At 42.0% G+C, this 20,473-nt stretch overlaps 1 protein-coding gene across 3 annotated transcripts in view; it reads left to right on the top strand.

Moving 5' to 3' along the window:
- LOC117529847 (zinc finger protein 239-like) overlaps positions 1–20,139 on the top strand; it is a 55,903-nt gene extending 35,764 nt beyond the window's left edge. For all 3 annotated transcript variants that reach the window (XM_034192722.1, XM_034192720.1, XM_034192721.1), the window contains one exon: positions 18,862–20,139. In XM_034192722.1, the coding sequence (XP_034048613.1) occupies positions 18,862–20,132 (1,271 nt within the window). In that variant the 3' untranslated portion in view covers positions 20,133–20,139. The remainder of the gene's footprint in view (positions 1–18,861) is intronic.
- Positions 20,140–20,473: the final 334 nt, after the last annotated feature.

Below are 20,473 nucleotides of genomic sequence, written 5' to 3'. Positions count from 1 at the left end.
GCAGATGCAATGCCCTATGGCCCAGTCACATGGCACATGACGATTCCTGAACAAAGGGAAAAAAGTAAAAAAGTCACAATTCGTTGAGAAAAGGTGGACGAAATGCAGTCGCCTTGGTTCAGTGGCTACTTGCGGGACCTCAGGCAGAAGGCTAGAAGTCTGGTACGGAAGTGGCATAGCTCCAAATTAGAGGTGTTCCACCTTGCATGGCATGATGCAGTCGTAGAGTATAAGCATGCACTATGGAGTACAAAGCAGGCCTACCATTCGGATTTGATCAATAAAAACAAGCACAACTCAAAATTTTTGTTTGACACGGTAGCATTTCTTATCCATGGATGGTCACCTGTTAGTCATTATCCATTTGTAGCTCAGGACTTCTTGGATTACTTTGAGAAGAAAATAGAAGACAATAGATTGAGCATATCTCAACATGCCTTGGCTCAATCATTGCACTCTGCTGTGGAGGTGGGTGGTGTTAATGAGGTGACACCTAGATTTACAGAATTTGACACTATTTCACGAGATGCGCTGGTGAAGCTTGTGACGTCTACAAAAAGCACAACCTGCGTATTTGATCATATACCAACAAAATTGTTTAAAGACCTATGGCCCACTCTTGGGCCGACTGTGTTGGAAGTTGTTAATCTTTCATTAACCTCTGGTTCTGTTCCTAGGTGTTTTAAACCTGCAGTGAATAAACCATTGCTTAAGAAATGACCCTGGTGTACTGTATAATTACAGGCCGATATCAAATCTGTCATTCTGCTCTAAAATTTTGGAAAAAGTGGTTTCACGGCAGCTTGTGGACCATCTTACTGAGAATGATCTCTCTGAGCCACTGCAGTCTGCTTTTAGAAAACATCACTCCACAGAGACGGCGCTTATCAAACTGGTGAATGATTTTCTGCGTGCAATGGATTCGGACACCACAATGGTTTTAGTGCTTTTAGATCTTAGTGCTACGTTTGATACTGTGGATCATTGTGTTTTACTTGATAGGCTGGAAAATTACTTTGGGATTACTGGAAGTGTTCTTGCTTGGTTAACGTCATACTTGTCCAGTCGTTCTCATTGTGTTGTGTATAATAAAACTACCTCTGACCTTGGTGAAATGAAATTTGGGGTTCCACAGGGGTCTGTGTTAGGCACCTTGCTTTTCTCACTTGATATAGCACGTATTGGGCATATTCTGCGGCATTATGGGATTGCCTTTCATTGCTGTGCTGATGATACTCAATTGTACATGCTGATAACTGCTGGTAATCTTACCCGTATAAAATCCTTAGAAGATTGCCTTATATCTGTGAGAAGTTGGCTGTCTACTAACTTCCTACTCTTAAATTCTGATAAGACTGAAATGATGGTTCTTGATCCAGCCAGACATCGGCATCAATTTGACCTGTTGGCACTTAATTTGGGTTTGTGTGTTATACATCATACGGACAAAGTGAGAAATCTTGGGGTACTTTTTGATCCTAAGTTATCCTTTGGCCCCCACATTAGAGATATTACGAGGACTGCCTTCTTCCATCTGTGAAACATAGCGAGGATTCATCCCATCCTGTCTATGGCTGATGCTGAGACTTTGATACATGCATTTATTTCTTCCAGATTGGATTAGTGTAATGCTTTATTTTCTGGTCTGCTGCAGTCTAGCATTCAGGGTCTTCAGTTAGTGCAGAATGCTGCTGCCAGACTTTTGACACAAAGTAGAAAGTTTGACCACATTACACCCATTCTGGTGTCCCTTCACTGGCTTCCAGTTTCTGCCAGATCGGATTTTAAAGTCCTGTTGCTGGGCTATAAAATTGTTTATGGACTGGCTCCTTCCTACCTGGCTGACTTGCTTAATTAAGCCCTACGTACCTGCGCGGCCCTTGCATTCGCAGGGTGCAGGGCTTTTGTGTGTTCCAAGGGTGAATAAAAAATCTGTGGGGTATAGATCCTTCTCCTACTATGGCCCTACTCTTTGGAACGCTCTACCTGCAGTTATCAGACAGTCTGACATGATGGAAACTTTTAAATCAAGACTGAAGACCCACTTTTTTAGACTGTCTTATCATTAATCTATTGTTTTAATGTTTGCTTTATAATTTATTTTATTCTACTGTGTTTTACCTTTTTATTGTGCCCTTTTGATTTTAAATTACTTTGTGTTGTCATAAATTATGTTATGTGAATTGTGTTACTGTGTCGTGAGATGGCGGTGTATAAATTAATAAATTGAAATTGACGAAAGAGCTTTATCACCGAATAGCCTGCGAAGCAAGAGTGCAAAAGGGACGAAAGAGGTGTTGGGTATTTTCTCCTCCAAACATTTTTAAAACCTTTAACAAGACAGAGTCAAGAAACACCAGTGAGACAGAAAGTCAAATTTTACGCGCGGAGTGCAGTCAGGCTGTACACCAAGGCTACACTAAAGTCTGGCCTGCGCTTCGCTCTTTTTATTAGTGAATCCCTCATCACATAAACAAAAACTTGTCCTAAGGGTGGGGGGAATGACGCAAGACAAGTTTCTTCCCGTAACATAAACACACACGTCAATAAGTGCAGCTGTAAGCAAAACAGTTTCTTTCTTTTACTCTTATCGTCGAAGGTCAGCACATCTCGTTCGCAGTTATCAGCTGTTCTGCATCTGCCTGGAACACTAAGCATCACATCACAATCAGTCAAAATTCAACCTTCAGTTCTTTTACTCCCAGTCGTTAGCGGCTACGAAAACAAGTTGTGTAATAATAATAATAAGTACATCCAGCTTCTCATTCCCAGTTCAGATTGACCCCAGCATGCTAAAACAAGGTTGAATAACACGTACATTCTCGGGGTTAAGTGCAAACAGCACAACACCGTTCTCATCAGAAAGAAGACAAAAGGTACAAATGTTTAACAGTGATAACATATATATATATATATAAAATCCTTAACATTTCCCACCTGTTTATCACCTGTTAAACATACAGTAGGCATCACCCAGCTTAGTTAGTTAGTTTATTAACTTAGTTTATTCTGTCCACGTTTTTATTAATTGAACACCACCAACAGATGGAAGATTTGAATCCAGCTGCTATTTGATCAACCAGTTTATACTCGTCAGGCACTCCTCTGGGGACTCCTATTGCGTCAATATATGTTGGATTTCCTACTCCTTTCCAATCTCTTTTTACTCTATGTCTGGCTATGCCTTTCTGCCAATCCTCAGGAATAAGAGAGGCTGCATATGTCGTAACGTCTTCAGGGGTCATGGGTAACAATAATGATATTAATGCACAATAACCTGACACATTTCGTGGCAGTCTGTCAAAGATTCTGTTATCACCACACCACCACCATACATCACTCCTACCGACTGGTATAAATGAACCGTTTTTCTGTATTATTCGACTACACCACTTGTCTTATTACTTTTTCAGCTGAAGCTTCATAGGCTAAGAGTGTGTTAACTCATCACGTCAACAGTTCAAGCTTGAACTGGAGTTGTGAGCTTTTCAATATCATCATAATTCTCAGTACAGACTGTTGACTGTTGACTGTTTCAATGCTTGATATTTTTGGCATAGTTTGTTGGAAGGCCAGATTACACTGTACAAATGTATTTGACACCATTTTCAATAGTAACTGCCAACATGGTCCTGAAGTCAACCAGGACCAGGGATTCCACCGGTTCATGGCTAGAGTGTCTTTATGCATTGCATCACGAAGTTTATTCAGCTCTTCCAATGCGTCCTGCATATCCACTGAATGAATGGAGTCTGGGATGAAAGTACAGCATGTTGTGTTCAGCAGAACACAAACTCCTCCCTGTGAACCAGTAAGCAAGTCTAAAACCATGCGATTTTGCATCACCATGGTACGTAAAGCATCTATTTCAGTGTTTTGAGCTGCTACTATTTTTTTAGTTACATTCATGAACAGACCCAATCGATAATTCAGAGTTTCAATCATTAATGAATTTTTTTCCACTCCTATCCAGGGGAACAATGAATGTGCTATTTTATCTCCTACAGACCACAATTTTTTGGTCCTTTAGTACATCCGAGCCCCACATGTGATCATGTGGTAACACATCTGGGTATATCAATCTCCTCCGTCTGGTGCTGCCATTCTTCTCTGTGGAGGTCCTACCACATATGTATGGTCAGTCACCTGGGTAGGTGCACACACACCACCCCAATTTGGTGGGAGACTCATGTACAGTCTGGAACCACAAAGCCAATAGATGTCATCATACACCGGAGTACCATTTACAGGTGGTAGCAAAAACTTACTAACATAAGCACATGATTCATCCGTTCCCCATGGACAGAAGCCTGTATAATTACATCCCCGTCCAATGTGATGAAGATAAGTACCATCCACATATTATGTTTTGGTTAGGCTTAAATTATTTGATAAAACATACGTTTGGGTACACAGACGTTTCTTAATTTTACCTACATTTTTATTCCCTGTCCCGTAAAAGCAAATTGGGAATGGCCGTTGTGATGACAATTTAACGTGATGATATTTTGCGTTTCCCTTCAGTCTAGTCCATGGAGCAGCACTTGGGCACGCTTGTACGTCCTCTGTTGAAATCCCTATCATATAAGTGGTTGCACTGAGGCAAGTGGTGTTACATCTTATCAGATTTGCTGAGAACTGCTGCCCCCGAAATACAGTTTGATTATGCATCCGCATGATAAGACATTCTGTCACCCTAGCAGGGTACGGTTTAGCCGTCAGAGCTGGGTGTGTTGAGGATATAGGTATTTGCGAACAAACATAACAATTAGTAACGTAATTCCATAGCCAATAAATGAACATATCTGTACCACATATTAGTATGGTATATATGAGGGTGTCCATCTGTCTCGTTCACATTATGAATAAACCTCTTCTGACGTTGCTTGCGTTGTTCTCTGGCTCGGTCCACAGTGAGCTGCAATTCTTGGGTCAACCACCAGGCCAGGAATCCGAGGAGCACGAAACACACTAAGATCACAACGCAACCGGCTGCCCTACCAACAGTCCGGCAGCGGCGGCGCTGTGCACGCCGCTCCGGGGTCTGCTGTAGTTCAGTCATGATTGCTAGGATACAGTGTTGTTAGCCACCTCACCTAATAGTGCAAGGATCTCCCTGCTTCACTGGCATTGAGACAATCTATTGCTAATTAAATAGACTCCCTTTGTAGCCAGACTTCCCCTTACACTGTGGAGGCCGCCAACACACGCTGTATCTTACAGTGATGTATCCACGTTGATCTCTCCGCTATCTTTACTGCAGTTGGTGTTGTTAACAGCACTTGGTATAGACCTTCCCAACGAGGACTGGACTCTGATGAACACCCAGTCTCCTGGCTAGACTACTGGAAGGCCGTCCTGTGGAAGATCAAAATTATTCGGCAGTAAATGTGTTTAAGTTATCTCTTTCTGTGTTAATGTCTTTTTCATAAAATTTGCTAATGTTTGTTCCTCATCTGCTGTTTTAGTATCCATGTCAAAATTGGTAGACGATATGGTCGTCCATAAAGTATCTCAAATGGTGTTAACCCTGATGGTGTTGGTGTTATTCTCATATACAATTTTACTAGGTCCAAACATTCAATCCAGGTTCGTTTTGTCTCTTCTATACATTTCCTTAATCTTATTTTTATTGTGCCCTTTGTCCTTTCCACTAATCCGGCACTGTGTGGTTGATAAGCACAATGATTTTTGAGATTGACCTGTAGCGCTTCTCCTACGTATTGCACTATTGTATTAACAAAATGCGCTCCATTATCTGAATAAACTGTTTCTGGTATTCTAAATCGTGGAATGATGTCTTTGCACAATGCCTTAGCCACTGTAAGTGCATCTGCATGTTTTGTAGGGAACAATTCTACCCATTTTGAGAAGGCATCAATTACGACTAAACAAAATTCCTTCCCTTCATCCCTTCAGCTGTATATAATCCATATGAATCACTTGAAAGGGATATTGTGGTGTTGGAAATTTGCCTCTTTGGGGTCTCAAATTGTCTTGTGAGTTGTGTTTTGCACATGTCATGCATGCTCTACAATGCTGTTTTGCATATGCATCGAACCCATAAAGACAAAAAATAGATTGCAATTGCGATATCATACCCCCTGATGAGACATGCGTCATGCCATGGCTCATAATAGCTGCCCATTTAAACATATTTTTTGGCAATATGGGTTTCTTTTGTGGTCATACGTACAAATCATTTGCATACGTAGCTCCTTTAGCTATCCACATTTGTTTTTCTCTGTCAGTTGCCTGCTGTTGCATGTCAGCAAGCAGTGTATGACCTAAATGCAAATCTGGAGTAGTTTCCTGTACAACAAAAATAGAAGAAGCTGCTGCTGCCTCTTTTGCTGCTCTGTCAGCAAAATCATTTCCTTTTGAAATACTGTCAGAGCCTTTGGTGTGAGCTGCACATTTGCATATAGCAATTTGTTTAGGCAATTTCACAGCCTTCAGTAGTGCAGTTAAGAGAGTGGCATGAGTCACTGGCTTTCCAGATGATGTCACCATTCCACGCTCTTCCCACAGTTTTGCAAACACATGTACTGTGCTAAAAGCGTACTGGCTGTCTGTATAAATTGTTACAGCCGTACCTTTAAACAGATAGCAAGCTGCAGTTAAAGCAACTAATTCAGCTGCTTGTGCTGAAAATGAGGATGGCAATGAAGCAGAATCCAATACTTCTGAATTTGTGACAACAGCATATCCAGATTGTGTTTGTCCATAAGCGTTTTTAGTGGAAGAACCATCCACATACACAATTGTACTGTTTGGGATGGGTGTGTCCCGGAGGTCTGGGCGTGCTTTCGTACAGACCGTAGCTACATCAAGACAATTGTGCGGCTCACCATCCTCAGGTAAGGGTATCAATGTGGATGGATTCAATGTTGTACAGTGCTCTACCGTAAGGTGTGGTTGTGATAATAGCAAGGACATGCACGAAAGATGTCTTGCTGGGGACAAAAGGCTCATGTTTGTCTGCAACAGAAGTGCAGAGACTGCATGTGGAACTTTCAGTGTCAACTGATGGAATAGAACAACATTACTGCTACTTTGAACAGCCATAGAGGCTGCAACAACAGCCTGTACGCATGGTGGTAAAGCACTTGCTACTGCATCCAATTTAGATGAGTAGTAGGCAACTGGCCTCAATTTTGAGCCATACACTTGAACCAAAACACTAGTCATGAACTTATTCTTACAATCAACTGTTTGAATGAATGGTTTACTATAATCTGGTAGTGCCAAAACTGTGGATGACACTGTTTGTTTTACTTTTACAAAAGCTTCCTCAGCATCTTTGTTCCATTCCAACACGGTTGACATTGAAATATCATCCTTGTACATCAAATCAGAAAGTGGACTAGTCAATTCTGCATAGCAGGGAATCCATGCCCTGCAGTAATTAGTCAGTCCAAAAAATGACATCATCTGCTTTTTGGTTTGTGGTTTTGGAGCGTGCAAAATTGCTTCCTTCCTGTCAGACAGGATCGTGCGCCCTGTGGCTGATAATTCATGTCCTAAATATTTTACTTTATCCCTACACAACTGAACTTTGTTTTTACTCACTTTGTGGCCATTATCAAATAAGAAACATAATAATGCTACTGTGTCAGTTATGCAGTTTTCTCGTGTGTCAGAGGCAATCAAAATGTCATCAACATACACTAATAGTTGGCTATCTGCCGGTGGAATAAATAGTTGGACTTTCTGCGTAACCCTGCGGTAATCTGGTGAATGTATATCGTTGTCCTTTAAAGGTAAAAGCAAACCAGAACTGACTATCTGGGTGTACTGGCACAGAGAAAAATGCATTACTTATGTCAATTACTGAGAAACTATTAGAATTTGGTCTCAGCGAATTTAACAAGGTGTGTGGATCTGGGACACATGGTGCTCTTTTAATCACAGCAGCATTTACTGCCTGCAGATCTTGAATCATTCTCCACCCCACTGAGGGCGGAGCCTTTTTTACAGGAAATATGGGTGTGTTACATGGTGAATCTGGACATGGCACTATTACTCCTGCTGTTAATAAATCCTCTATTACTGGCCTGATTCCTTCAATTGCATCAGGTTTCAATGGATACTGTCTTACACATGGTCTGTATTCTGTTTTTGGTCTTATAACTACAGGTTGTGCATTTTTTATCAGTCCTACGTCTGAAGGACCTGTTGTCCACAATCCTGATGGTACAGAAGAGAGAAGATCATCCTCTTCAGGACTCAACTGAAACACTCAGGATTGTGAAGTGGACACATCAATGTGTGTTCCAGCTGTCAGCACCAATGAGACATTAACTGGCACTTTATACAATTTAGTTGATGGACTGAACTCCGTTCGTGGTCCAACTCTGCTCCAATCAGTGGCTGACAAAGCTGTTATGACTGTCAGTCCCAATTCTTGCCATTCTGTCAAATATGGTTTACAAAGTGACACATGTAATGGCATACCTGTGAATCTCAATTTTAAAACATCTTCAGTGGCACCTGTTACTGTTATGACAGCTGTTGAGTTGCCATCATGAATCAAATCGGTCATTGTCAGCTTCACAGGTGAAATATTTTTCAATTTGTTTTCATACACTGGTGTTCCTGGCAATATGCCACTATGGACTCTAAATACACTCTCAAATCTGCATCTAAACTCTATCCATGGTTCTCCTTCTTTCTGAGTTGTCCTGGTAATTTCAGTATAATTTATCTTTGGTCCTAACACACCTTTTGCCCGTGTAATCATAGCTTCCACTCTTGTTTTCAAGACTGGATCATCATGTGGCAATGGTACGCCATCCTGGTCTGCAGGATTCCAGTCTCCGCGTATCTGACTCCATTTAGGGCCACATGCTTTCATCCACACCTGTTGGACTTCAGGTCCACTAAGGTGGTAAGAACTTCTAATGTTTTCTATATCCTGCATAAATCCCTCAATATCGACATGTGGCGATGGTATCATTTCGACTGCTGCTTTGATATCATCAGCATTCCATGTTCGATATACGAGCATGGTTGATCGATGTCCTGCTGTTCCTGCACGAGGATTTGGTACTTCTATCATAGGATAGGCACCTCCCTGGTCACTGTGTTCCACCATGGGAGGGGCTGTGGGCACTTTCGCTTGACTGCGTGTTTGTGGTTTTTCTGGTTTTTCACTTTTTACCTTAGGTTTTACTGCCAAATCATACTGTGGTGGCGGTACATCGTCATCCTCTGGTAGAGGAGATAAGGGTGTTGTTGTCACCGACGATCCAGCCGGCGGTGGTTGCTGAGGCTGTTCTGGTTCTCTGTGCTGAATTATCACATCTTCTTCTGCCTTACCTACAGCTTTCTTTTTCCTTGCTTTCTCTAATCGTCGCTTCTCTGCTCCCTTCCGTCTGTTCTCTGCTTCCTCCTCCCAAAATGCCACTAAATCTGCCCCTACTTTCTGCATCTTTTTCTCATCACCTTTATGTTGCTGTTCTAACTCCTTCTTCAGCTTCTGTATACTGATCAGGTTCAGTCGTCCGTCAAAGTCATGTTTATTTATCCAGGTCTCCAATTTCTTTGTTGCTTTTGGATTTTTTGCTTCCATAAATTTCCAGTCGTCAGTTGATAAATTTTCCTTCTTTTTAGACGTCTTACCCCCCATTTTTATTATCCCTTGTTATAATTTGGACTTCAGACGGGGGCACACCTAGGGTGTTCTAAATCTGAAGTTTTCACACTTTCTTTGGACGTGACAATTAATTTGCCGTCGTGTGGTTGATTCCTTTCACCTCCCCGTAGGAAGCGGAATCACTTGCCTGCTGCTTCCACACGCACGGTTGTCACTAACGTTGTCCAAAGTATTACACTTTCACACAGTTATTTACACTTACACAAAACACTATTTACACATAGAAACACTTTTAATAATCGTACGCGTATTCTTATGCCAGGGGAGCTCGCTCTCCCGTGAAATTTAACTAATGTCCTGCATTAGGGGACTCCGCCGTCCCTGCCAAATTTAACTGCTTTTTTACAGTGCACGTATTTCTACCCGGGATTTCCTTTACGTATTAAAACAGAGGAGTCCGTATCCTCCTTCCGGAATTTAACTACGTGCGTCCCTCGCAACCGTAGAGGAGTCCGCCCTCCTTACAGAGTTTAACTGTGTTTCATTAACAGACGATTATGTATCATCGCTTACGGAGTTTAACTGTTTTATGTGATCACTTTTATCCCCTACCGGTACGCGTATATAAACAGAGGAGTCCGCACCCTCCTTACAGAGTTTAACTGCTTTGCATTAACAGACGATTCTGTATCATCGCTTGCGGAATTTAACTGTTTTATGCGATCTGATCACCACTCACTCAGTACTGTTTACAAAGAAATTTTACTCACTGACTCGACTTCCTGTCTGTCTTCTTCGGGAAAATCTCGTCAACCAGACGATGCCAACGGTGGTCGACAATTGCAGACACGATCAATCGATCGGACCTTGGCCAAGGATTTACTTCTGGACTTGACGACCTCCGCTGGACACCTCCGGTATTGTTGAGATCCCGGACGTAGCCCCCAGTCAATGTTGGGTATTTTCTCCTCCAAACATTTTTAAAACCTTTAACAAGACAAACAGAGTCAAGAAACACCAGTGAGACAGAAAGTCAAATTTTACGCGCGGAGTGCAGTCAGGCTGTACACCAAGGCTACACTAAAGTCTGGCCTGCGCTTCGCTCTTTTTATTAGTGAATCCCTCATCACATAAACAAAAACTTGTCCTAAGGGTGGGGGGAATGACGCAAGACAAGTTTCTTCCCGTAACATAAACACACACGTCAATAAGTGCAGCTGTAAGCAAAACAGTTTCTTTCTTTTACTCTTATCGTCGAAGGTCAGCACATCTCGTTCGCAGTTATCAGCTGTTCTGCATCTGCCTGGAACACTAAGCATCACATCACAATCAGTCAAAATTCAACCTTCAGTTCTTTTACTCCCAGTCGTTAGCGGCTACGAAAACAAGTTGTGTAATAATAATAATAAGTACATCCAGCCTCTCATTCCCAGTTCAGATTGACCCCAGCATGCTAAAACAAGGTTGAATAACACGTACATTCTCGGGGTTAAGTGCAAACAGCACAACACCGTTCTCATCAGAAAGAAGACAAAAGGTACAAATGTTTAACAGTGATAACATATATATATATAAAATCCTTAACAAGAGGAACCTAAAAAACCAAAGTTAATGATCTCAACACTTTAAACGAAATGCGCCTGGAGCCATAGCTGGAGCAGTGTGTATCTGCATCTCTGAGTTCCAGGACTCGGCGCTGGGATGGAGCTCATAGCGCAAACAGGCTGAGTTTGCCCTGTAATTTCTGATGGTACATGAATGCAGCAGCAGCCTCAGTGCTCACAAACCGGCTTCTGCACTGTGTGAAAACATTCAGCCGGTCGAACGAAGTCAAGCTAAACAATAACGTTACAAAAACTAATCAAACAATTAAAAAACGTCAAGAATGATGGCAAAACGAAACACAGACGAATTGAGGTTTTCGTTGCCCTTTGTTCAAATTTTTCAACAGTTTAAAAATCCTGACTAAGTGCCAGCTGCAGGAACGAAGCTGCGCAAAGGTTAAACAATGCCAATAAAAGTCAACAAAAGTCCAGATTTCTTGTTTCGTCAGGGCTTCATTGCCCTTCGTTAAGTGCCGTGTGACTGGGCCATTACATCGCAGCAGCATGAGTGGGGAAAGTGAACGTACGGGTAAGAAGTTCAAAATTTTTGGTGCTTGCTTGTTCTCATATGGTGTGGTCTTGGTGAAAGTAGAAAGAATTAGTCTGGATTGAGTTTGTACACATGTGCCGGATGATTTGGAATTGAAACCCAGGTCTGAATGCCATCTGGCTCCAGAGCAGTCCAGATTGAATCAGATTTGAGCTGAGTTGCCAACCCCAATTTGAAAGTGGGGTAATTGTATTTGTAAGACTTCAGATTTGGTCCTGTCTTGTAGTGTTGCTATTTCAGTTCTCACTGTGTAATGTGAAAGGTACCTGCACAGATCATTTTTAACAATATAAGTGGCTGTTCTACCTATAAAACCCACAGGGCAGCCGATCGGCTACATGGCTTTTAGCTAATCTGCTAAATCACCTGTGAGCACTCATTTTGTTATGTAAATGAGGCGATCATTGGTGCACCACAGGAGGGGACATGCTGACAAGGGTGTAGTTGACCCATCTGATAGCCTATTGTATATGCAGCTTGCTCTCAAAGGAGAGATAATTGCTTTTGTGCTGAGGTGGATAAATGCACTGCACATAGCCTGCCACTTCAGTGCACTCAAGAATTTTGTGGTGTACGAACCTCCTCTCCAAGGAACGAAGATGCAGAAAAGATTCAACACTCAACAGGCGTTGGAAATGGTCCTGGATGGAGTAAACCCTTGTGACTCGGATGGAGAAGACATAAACCTTCAGCTGGATTCAGACTCCGAGCTGTCTCACTTGTCTTCAGGTTAGATTTCATTTCATATTATTTCCTATTTTATTTCATTTCAGGCAGGAAGGTGGAAATGGTGGTGCACATAGCACCATGTGAATAGAGTTTTGGCCGTCTTGCATCAGACAGCCTCCATTTTGTTTCTGAGTGTAGGCCTCCGTTTGTTTTGTTTGGTTCTACTTCTCCTGAGGTCCCTGCACCTTAGCACCTTAGCCAAACTATTTGAGATGTACTGGAATTATTATTATTATTAGCTTCTATGCATGCATTTGTGGTATCATTTGACTTTCCCATTGCTCATAATTTGAATTTGTTCACACTGCAGATGAAGAGACTGCTCCTCAACCAGAAAAGAGAACTCGTTTGGGGACTGGCCTGACAGAAACGGGGAAAGATGGCACAGTGTGGCGAGAAGAACAGGTAGGGACGGGTCTCCCTTTCACCCCTCCATCTAGAGCCAACGGCTAAGGCCAGGAGGTCCATCTCGAGTCGCCTTCAGAGCTTCTTGTGTCTCATCACTCTGGACGTGCTTCGTCTCATTCAAGACTGGACTGTTCAACATGCACAGCAAACGGAGCATGAGGATTGGTTCATGGCCCTCCCTGAACTAATGGCATTTATTGCTATTGTCATCTTGCGGGGGCTGACCAAGGTTCCATCACTGCGTGACTGCTGGTCAGCAAACCTGGGAAACCCACAGATCATTGGAACTATGTCCCGAAAACGCTTCCAAGACATCATGCGTCACCTACGCTTTGATGACAGGGACACCCGCAGTGAGCGAGCAAAGACTGATAAGTTTGCTGCAATTTCAGATGTGTGGGGATCGTTTGTCACCAACTGCATCACATCCTTCAACCCTGGTCTACACATCACCATTGGCGAACAGCTTTTCCTGTCAAAGACTCGCTGCTGTTTCCTTCAGTACATTGCAACAAAACCTGCCAAGTTTGGGATCAAGTTTTGGGTGGCTTGTGACTTGAAATCTAAGTACATCTGCAATGTCCTCCCATATCTTGGCAAGGACCCCAGTCGTCCCAGTGGGGAGAGACTGTCTGAGAATGTAGTTGTGAGGCTGATGGAACCATTCCTGGACAAGGGCAGAAACTGTACCACGGACAATTTCTTCACATCGCTGTCACTTGCGTGACGACTACTTAGCCGGGAAACCACCATCCTCGGCACAGTCAACAAGATTCGCCGAGAAATTCCACAATCAACTCGACAGGGACCGCAGTGAATTCACCACTCAGGTGTTTTCAACCACTGGTGCCATACTGACGGTGTATGCGCCCAAATAGAAGAAGGCCGTCTGCATTCTCAGCAGCATGCACAGCGTGGTTCAGACTGAGAATACCACCAAAAGGAAGCCAAACACCATCACCCTTTACAACACTACAAAGTGCGGTGTGGATGTGATGGACCAGATGGTGCGGGAGTACACTGTCCGCACAGGAACACGGCACTGGCCATTCGCCGTGTTCTATAACATGATTGATATGGCAGCACTGAATGCACATGTGTTGTATCAAGCATGCACCAGAAGGCAGGAGAGATGGGTGGACTTCCTGGTGGAGCTTGCAAGAGAGTTGGCTAACTCTCATGTGGGTGCAAAGAAGGCACGAAAGGAACAGTTGCTTTGGCAGCAGCCTTCCACACCTAGCCCTGGGAAAAGAGCCATGTGTCAGGTTAGAAATCAATGTAAGAACAATCATGCCACTGTGCGATGTGTTGACTGCTACAGATACACGTGGCAAATGCAGAAGGGAGATGCCATGGCAGTGCCGGAATTGTGAGTGATTGCTGAAATATACTCACTCACTGCCACTCTTGAACATTGTATCCTGATAATGCATAGTTTTTTTTATTATTTGTAAATATGTGTAAATATGTTTTTATTTTTTAAATTTTGTACTAATTTGCACCATTTTTAGCAATAAATCTCAGCAACAAAGGAAAGAAACCCATGTGTGTTGGTGTTTTGTCTTTGGGATGAACCGGTTTCTTTGCCAGGTTTAGAAGAGTGAGGCCACCCCCTCCCCCATAAGCTTGTCCAGTGTCCAGTCACTCCTGTGGTGCACCAGTGATCATCACCTCGTTTACATAAAAAAATGAGTGCTCACAGGTGATTTAGTAGATTAGCTAAAAGCCATACAGCTGATCGAAAAAGCTGTATGCCAAATGGCTGCTCTGTGGGACTTCTAGTGCTAACGGGGTTCAGTCTCGGTTAAGCCCTTTTCACATGGTGTATTCGTAGAGCTGCGTTTTGCAGCGTCGTTTCATTTAAATACGCCCGAAATGCGCGCATACTCAGCCTTTTTTTAGTGTTCATTTCATACTTGCACCTGCGTGTGTTCGCTTTTTAATGTGTGCACACAGTCGCGTGTACCATGCCGCTATTAAACCAGTGCCATTTTCTGCCTCTGTGGAAGTGCGCTCTGTTCTCTACTGCAGGTGTGGTGCAGCTCAAAAACAGAGTCATTTAACATGATTATTATTATTATTGTTGTTGTTTTTTTTGGGGGGGGCGGGGGGGGATCACTTTCATTGTGTACAGATGCTGCTGAGTCTGGCTGTGGTAAAGGCTGCCGTGAATGAAACAGTGATTCGTTAAACTTCTAACCTGATGCTAATGGGCTCGCTAACCAGCCCAACACTAACCTCATCTGGAGTACCCGTAACATCTAACTCCACTGTGCTAAGAAGCTGCTCTAACTTACGGACACGGCTCTCTAAGAGAGCCACCCTATCTTCCAACATCACGAAGGATATACGGAGGGTGTAAAGTATAATAAGTAGTGTACTTTGTGCACTAAGAAATTCAAAAATGTAGCCAAGCAAACACGAGCTAACCAATAATGGATAAGCTAACCACTCGTAAGGCTCACACAGACGCAGATAAATGAATTAAAATTCACAGCAGTTACACTGAAAAACTAACAGAAGTATTAAACATGTAAAAAGCAGCAGCTATAAAATACACTAAACAGTTAACAGGAGTGTAAAAAATGAAAAAATAAGGGTCAGAAATATCTAACGCAAGCTAACCGCTAGCGAAAATGCTAGCCGCTCCTAAGATTTTACACAGGAGTAAAACTTAATTAAAATTCACAGCAGTTCAACTGAAAAATGAACAGAACTATTAAACGGGTAGAAAAGAAACAGCTATAAAAAGTAACAATGGAGAGGGGAGGTGTCGACCTGGATTAATCTTTTTAGTCACATAGCACTACTATTATTCTGAACACTACTGTGACTCTGTGTCTCACATTTCTCTATAAGGTCTGTGACCTCAACAGCGTGCACTAAGGCAGGGACACGCCATGGTGTCTGAGAAAACTCTGGGACAGTAGAAAAAATTTCATGCCTAATTAAAACACATAAGCACTGCAGCCCATAGAATCTAATGTTCACCAAATATAGTGTATCATTTGCAAAAACTACTGGCACTGGTAGAAACAGTGGTAAGCCTCCAGGTGCAAGTCCTGACACCCACAAAGCAGAGGTGTAACTCTTTCAGTAGCTCACGATTTGATTGTGATTCGTGAATCAAATTTTGATTCAAAATGATTTTAATTTAAAAATTAGATTTTGATTATAAATCAATTCAACACACAGAGCTGTTGATTACAGGTTCTACTCAAGTTTGCTGCCATGTGCCAAAAAATGTAAAATTTTCACATGGAAGCAAAGTGTGTTGAAGAATCAAATCAATTTTATTTATATAGCGCCAAATCACAACAGTTGCCCCAAGGCGCTTTATATTGTAAGGCAAAAGCCATACAGTAATTACAGAAAAACCCCAATGGTCAAAACGACCCCCTATGAGCAAGCACTTGGCGACAGTGGGAAGGAAAAACTCCCTTTTAACAGGAAGAAACCTCCAGCAGAACCAGGCTCAGGGAGGGGCAGTCTTCTGCTGGGACTGGTTGGGGCTGAGGGAGAGAACCAGGAAAAAGACATGCTGTGGAGGGGAGCAGATATCAATCACTAATGATTAAATGCAGAGTGGTGCATACAGAGCAAAAAGAGAAACACTCAGTGCATCACGGGAACCCCCCAGCAGTCTACGTCTATAGCAGCATAACTAAGGGATGGTTCAGGGTCACCTGATCCAGCCCTAACTATAAGCTTTAGCAAAAAGGAAAATTTTAAGCCTAATCTTAAAAGTAGAGAGGGTGTCTGTCTCCCTAATCCGAATTGGGAGCTGGTTCCACAGGAGAGGAGCCTGAAAGCTGAAGGCTCTGCCTCCCATTCTACTCTTACAAACCCTAGGAACTACAAGTAAGCCTGCAGTCTGAGAGCGAAGCACTCTATTGGGGTGATATGGTACTATGAGGTCCCTAAGATAAGATGGGACCTGATTATTCAAAACCTTATAAGTAAGAAGAAGAATTTTAAATTCTATTCTGGGAATAACAGGGAGCCAATGAAGAGAAGCCAATATGGGTGAAATATGCTCTCTCCTTCTAGTCCCTGTCAGTACTCTAGCTGCAGCATTTTGAATTAACTGAAGGCTTTTCAGGGAGCTTTTAGGACATCCTGATAATAATGAATTACAATAGTCCAGCCTAGAAGAAATAAATGCATGAATTAGTTTTTCAGCATCACTCTGAGACAAGACCTTTCTAATTTTAGAGATATTGCGCAAATGCTAAAAAGCAGTCCTACATATTTGCTTAATATGCGCATTGAAGGACATATCCTGATCAAAAATGACTCCAAGATTTCTCACAGTATTACTAGAGGTCAGGGTAATGCCATCCAGAGTAAGGATCTGGTTAGACACCATGTTTCTAAGATTTGTGGGGCCAAGTACAGTAACTTCAGTTTTATCTGAATTTAAAAGCAGGAAATTAGAGGTCATCCATGTCTTTATGTCTGAAAGACATTTCTGCAGTTTAACTAATTGGTGTGTCCCCTCTGGCTTCATGGATAGATAAAGCTGGGTATCATCTGCGTAACAATGAAAATTTAAGCAATGCTTTCTAATAATACTGCCTAAGGGAAGCATGTATAAAATGAATAAAATCGGTCCTAGCACAGAACCTTGTGGAACTCCATAATTAACCTTAGTCCGTGAAGAAGACTCCCCATTTACATGAACAAATTGTAATCTATTAGATAAATATGATTCAAACCACCGCAGCGCAGTGCCTTTAATACCTATGGCATGCTCCGATCTCTGTAATAAAATTTTATGGTCAACAGTATCAAAAGCTGCACTGAGGTCTAACGAAGAACGTGTGGTTTTATATTTGAAAAAGGTAAAACAAAAGTAAATCTAAGAATAAAGGTATATTCTGTTTCCAGGATGCTGAAACAAGCCGTGGCTCTAGTTATTCTTTTTACATGCTCAGCGTTGCCTGGTAGTTTGTTAAAGTGATGCAGTGCGCTAGTCGGCTCTTGGTGTTGCCGCTGTGGCTGTTCTGACTTCATTCAACTCTGGGTGATGACGTACTAAATGCGCCGGCGGATTAGTTGCGTTTCCGTAATACTTTATATTAATTTTGCACAACTTGAATTGGTCATATGAAGAGCCTTCTTACCTGGAATATTGTAGAATCCAAAGTGCACCCAAACGCGTGCTATTAATCAATCAATCAATCATTTATTTATAAAGCCCTTTACAACACCGACTGGTGTCCAAAGTGCTTAACATTAAAAACAAATTCACAAAAATAAAACACATATAGAATAAAATTTTAAAACCGCACATAAAAAAAACAGAACATGTCACCTCCCCCACTAAGTGTTAAAAGCCAGTTTAAAATAAGTCTTGAACTTAGATTTAAAAAGTGCTAGGTCAGGAATAGTACTTAACTCAAGAGGTAGCTCGTTCCACATTCTGTGGCCGGCTACCACGAAAGCATGATCATCCCAGCGTTTATATCTTGACCTCGGAACATCTAAGTAAAGCTGGCCAGACGCCCTTAATGTTGATGGAGCGGTAGGCCTGTCATGATAAATGGTGCAAACTGTTGTATGGAAGCCAAGAAGGTCACGCAACAGCAACTACATCCATGGCAGTGAGGAGAAACTGAAAGAAAACTAAGGCATCATTCTAAAAATGTTTTTTTGAGAGTTTTGATTGATTGATTGATCGATTGTGAATCCTTAAGGATAACAATCATGTTTCTGATATATTGATTTGAAAAAAAATTGTTTTTTCTTCCTCACTCCCAACACACCTGTTAATTTCCAAATTTGTGAAAATGTAATATCTGGATGTAGTTAGAAAAATGTGTGAAACATAAAACACTGATGTATATTTCTGTCCAACCCTTCCATCAGTGCAACGTACTGTTGTCGAGTCACACGCACCTCTCCATAACTTTCACTTTGCTTTCATGAAAGTTGTTCTAAGTGTTTTCCATTGCACTGCTTCATTGCAGATATACAGCTGTTGGCGATTAAAGAAATAGCATCTGAACAGCAGAAGTGGAATCTGAGTGTTGACCAGGATGACATTAAAGAGGAACAAGAGAAACTCTGCATAAGTCAGCAGGGACAGCATCTTCATCAGCTGGAGGAGTCTAATATCACTGAGTTCCCTTTCACTGCTGTTTCTGTGAAGACTGAAAATTATGATGAAAACCAACAGTCATCACAGGTTTATCAAAGCCAAAATGAGAGCACAGAGGCTGAGCCAGTCGCCAGCAGCTCAACTGTGTACAGAACACTGACAACACAAGCTGATGGAGAGGACTATGGAGGACCACAACCAGCCAGCAACTCGGGTACAAGTAGTCATTTACAACCACATAGCAGTGGTAGGAGTTCCAACAGTTTTGACTGTTCTGAATGTGGTCAAAGATTTGGACAAAAGGGTGGCCTGAAGATACACATGAGAATTCATACAGGAGAGAAACCATTTGCCTGTTCTGACTGTGGTAAAAAATTTGTACACAAGGACAGCCTGAAGGCACACATAAGAATTCATACAGGAGAGAAACCATTTGTTTGTTCTGAGTGTGGTCAAAAATTTGTACAACAGGGCAGCCTGAAGAGACACATGAGAATTCATACAGGAGATAAACCATTTGTTTGTTCTGAGTGTGGCCAAAGGTTTGTGCAAAAGGGCAATCTGAAGACACACATGAGAATTCATACAGGAGAGAAACCATTTGGTTGTTCTGAATGTAGTCAAAGATTTATACAAAAGGACAGCCTGAAGATACATATGAGAATTCATACAGGAGAGAAACCATATCTCTGTTATGAGTGTGGTCAAAGATTTGTTCAAAAGTGCAATTTAAAGACACACATGAGAATTCATACAGGAGAGAAACCATTTGTCTGTTCTGTATGTGGTCAAAGATTTGCGCAAAAGGAGACCCTGAACATACACATGAGAATTCATACAGGAGAGAAACCATTTGTCTGTCCTGAGTGTGGCAAAAGATTTGCACACAAGAGCCATCTGAACATACACATAAGACTTCATACGATACAGAAACCATTCAGCTGTTCTGATTGCAGTAAAAGATATGTGCACAAGGGCAATCTGGACAAACACATGAGAGTTCATAGGGAACAGAAGTCTGCAGAACAGAAGAATACTGTGCCACAATGGAAAAAGACATTACAACAGAAAATCAGTCATCTAAGAGCAGAGATCTCCCAATTGTCAACATTTATGGGAGTCCAAAGTCCGTCGCATTAAAGGAAAATACAACGTTGGAGATAAACTACTGGATGAGAGGCTGGCAGAGCATCAAGCCTTAGTGAAAGCCTTGGCTGCACGGGTTTTTTTTTTTTTTTCCATGGCCCACTTTCATCACTGAAAATCTAATGAAAATCAGGTGAACAAAATACAACAAAAGATTGTCATGCATGCATACAAAAGTAAATGTCTCTATAGAAAATCAGAGTCCAGTGGGCAGCGTGACCCAAAGTTAATCAATATAGCATCCAGAAACTTAAGTCTAGACATGTGGTGGTCAGTGAGGGGACCACCAGGTAGTTCAGCCATGATTAATTAAGTTTATGTCCTAATAATTGACT

The sequence above is a fragment of the Thalassophryne amazonica genome, chromosome 17 (assembly GCF_902500255.1).
Source record: "Thalassophryne amazonica chromosome 17, fThaAma1.1, whole genome shotgun sequence".
NCBI lineage: Eukaryota > Metazoa > Chordata > Actinopteri > Batrachoidiformes > Batrachoididae > Thalassophryne > Thalassophryne amazonica.
Note: the sequence above shows the minus strand (reverse complement) of the source record. Positions and strands in the feature narration are given on the sequence as shown.